Consider the following 2,729-nt stretch of genomic DNA (forward strand, 5'->3'; position numbering starts at 1 on the left):
GTAAAGAGCTATATTTATTTATTTTCTTCAATATTTTATACTTGTATTATTTTTTGTTTTATTTAGTCGTAATCAATTTTAGTATATATCTATGCTTGTAGTATTTGAACTAAGTCATAAAGAGTTGATTTCTTACGAATATGATTATTGATACTACATACAAGTATGTGATTAAATTATTTTGTCAAAAAAAAAAAAAGAAGTACGTGATTAAATTATAATATGAAGTAAATTTTGAATAAAGTGAGATTTTATTTTATTTTATTATTTTTTTTTTAATTTTTTTTAAGGGAATATTGCACGTATAATCTAAGATAAAAATATATCATGCAATTTTGTCACATAAGATCTAAACAATTCGTAAGATATTTTGAAATCTTTTAATAATTGATCTTATTAGTATAGGCTAGTTGATCTTTTAAAAAGTGAGTTAATCTTTTAATAACTAAGTTAACTTTTAAAATATTTTAATAATTGATCTAATCTAATATATATATATATATATATATATATATATATATATATATATATATATATATATATATATATATATATATATATATATATATATAAAGGGGAGTATTTTCTCGAGTTTTTAGAGAGCCATATAGGATTTAATTTTCTTAACGCGCAACGTAGGATTATAAATTTTAATTGTAGCCAATAAAATAAGATATTATTAATTTCTTTTAATTTCTTTTAAAATTAAATAATTCAAAATAAGCAAAATTGTCGAATGAGACTTTTAAGTTTAAATTAATTAAATATAAAATATTATTTTTTGATATTCTGATTTTTTTTTTGAATCATTTGATACTATGAATTTTATTTAAATATATAACAAATTTTAGCACATACATAATAAAAAATATATTTTTAAAAATTCAAACAAACCGTACATCGCACGGGCTTCATCTAGTTAGTTATAATAGGGAGGAATTAATTTTGTTATTTTGCCTTGCAGGAATATATTTTTTTTTTCAGTTATATGAATATATTATATTAGATTATTTTGTAAGGTTATTTTTGTAAATATAATGAATATATAATACTATATCTTGCAAGAATATATTTTTTTTATAGTTATATGAATATACATATTTATATATAGTATATTGCAAGTGGAAAAATGAGCGGGAAAGTTTTTAAGCATAGAGTGACACATGTCAAGGTGTAGCTTGAGTGTCCTATGTTTTAGTATAGTTAAAGATGACGGAAAACAAATTTATTCGAATTTCCTAATAACATTATTAAAAAATTTAATAATAAAACATGAATTAACAAACGAAAGTATTTAGAAATCACATACAATTTTCTAATTGCTTGTAAAAACTAATTCTATTCTAATTACAAATAATAAACGGAAACCAAATTTTTTCCAAATTACCTAATAATATATATAAAAAAAAACATGAATTAACAAATGAAAGTATTTCTATTCAAAAAAAATAAAAGTATTTGAAAATTACATACAATTTTCTAATTGTTTGTAAAAACTATTTCTGTTCTAATTACTATGAACACAAGCCTTGAAGATCAAGCTATGTTGATTAAGGAGCATACCAATAGGCATGTCACCAATACATCGAACTAGAGGTGGTTATTGGACAGGGTAGTCCAATGATAACAGGGTCAGGGCCAAGCTTATAGGGCTTTTAATGGACAGGGCTATTAATGGACAGGGCCCTTATTGGGTAGGGTCAATATAGGGCCAACATGTTTTTCCAATTTAGTTGATAAAGAAAATACATAATGTAAAAATAATTATATAGATTTATTTGTATTCATATGTATTTAATAATGGCTTTGTCCAATATTTATTTTAATTGATATTTTGTAGGCCCGCCCAATATCGATCCGCGACCCGCATTGGCCCGACCCTATATTGACCCTATAAAATGTGACCCTCTTTGACCCTGACCCGCAATCGACCTGCACCGACCCTGACCCGACCCGCCCAATAACCAGGTCTACATCGAACCAAAGCTAGCATCATCTCTTTTGCCATCAAACGAAAAGCCTTGAGACCAATCGAAGTACTTCCATTGACCTTGAATCTTTCAAAGATCAAATCGTAAGCTTCTTTAACGTCTTCATCCGAATAAGCTTCATCATCTATTGCTAGAACCCATTGTCCAAGTCCTCCCTTGGGAAGATCATTGCGGGAAATAAGTCCATCACTATCGACATCGAGTTCGTTGAATTTTTCATCAGTGCATTTGTAAAAAGCCTCAGTGTCTTCAACAAATTTGTTGATCATTGTACCATCTATAATCATCATCATCTTTGTATCAAATTGTCGAATAATACCTGAAAAAAAAATAACAAATTTGTGGAATCGATTACCTCTATAAACAAAATTATCGCACTCAAGAGATAAGCAAACAAGAGAATTAAATTAGCTGAATTTTGAAAGAGTAGATGTGTATTGAAACAATGAAACATACGAGCGCTATTAGGTGTGTATATATAGGCTTTTTGTTAATTAGAGACTTTCCTAATTTAATAATCAAGACATACAAGTTTAATTTGTATCTAATTATAATTCTTATTTTCTTCAAAAAAAAATAAATTATAATTCTTATTTGCAATAAACAAATAAATTATGATGGATAGTTTTAACATGTGATAAGATTTTCTAAACTAAACCGACACAAATATTACTCGTTTTTGACAAAATTCATCTTAGGCTCAAAATGCGGTGTTATATTTAGTCGAGCTCAAGTATT

The 2,729-nt window shown here is 26.1% G+C and overlaps 1 protein-coding gene across 1 annotated transcript; it reads right to left on the reverse strand.

Moving 5' to 3' along the window:
* Nucleotides 1-1,507: 1,507 nt before the first annotated feature.
* Nucleotides 1,508-2,284, reverse strand: LOC145575196 (uncharacterized). The gene is made up of 2 exons (XM_081633096.1): nucleotides 1,966-2,284; nucleotides 1,508-1,590 (listed from the first exon to the last, which is right to left on the reverse strand). Exons 1-2 carry the CDS (start codon nucleotides 2,282-2,284, stop codon nucleotides 1,508-1,510), a joined length of 402 nt encoding a protein of 133 aa, XP_081489222.1.
* Between the last annotated feature and the right edge of the window lie 445 nt (nucleotides 2,285-2,729).

Source organism: Chenopodium album, chromosome 13 (genome assembly GCF_948465745.1).
Source record: "Chenopodium album chromosome 13, dcCheAlbu1.1, whole genome shotgun sequence".
In the NCBI taxonomy this organism is placed as follows: Eukaryota; Viridiplantae; Streptophyta; class Magnoliopsida; order Caryophyllales; family Amaranthaceae; genus Chenopodium; species Chenopodium album.

Coding starts and splice junctions, on each gene's coding strand:
- LOC145575196 (XM_081633096.1), bottom strand. CDS start 2,284: ATGATGATGATTATAGATGGTACAATGATCAACAAATTTGTTGAAGAC. Junction 1,591..1,965: donor TTTGGTTCGATGTAGACCTG/GTTATTGGGCGG, acceptor AACCACCTCTAG/TTCGATGTATTGGTGACATG.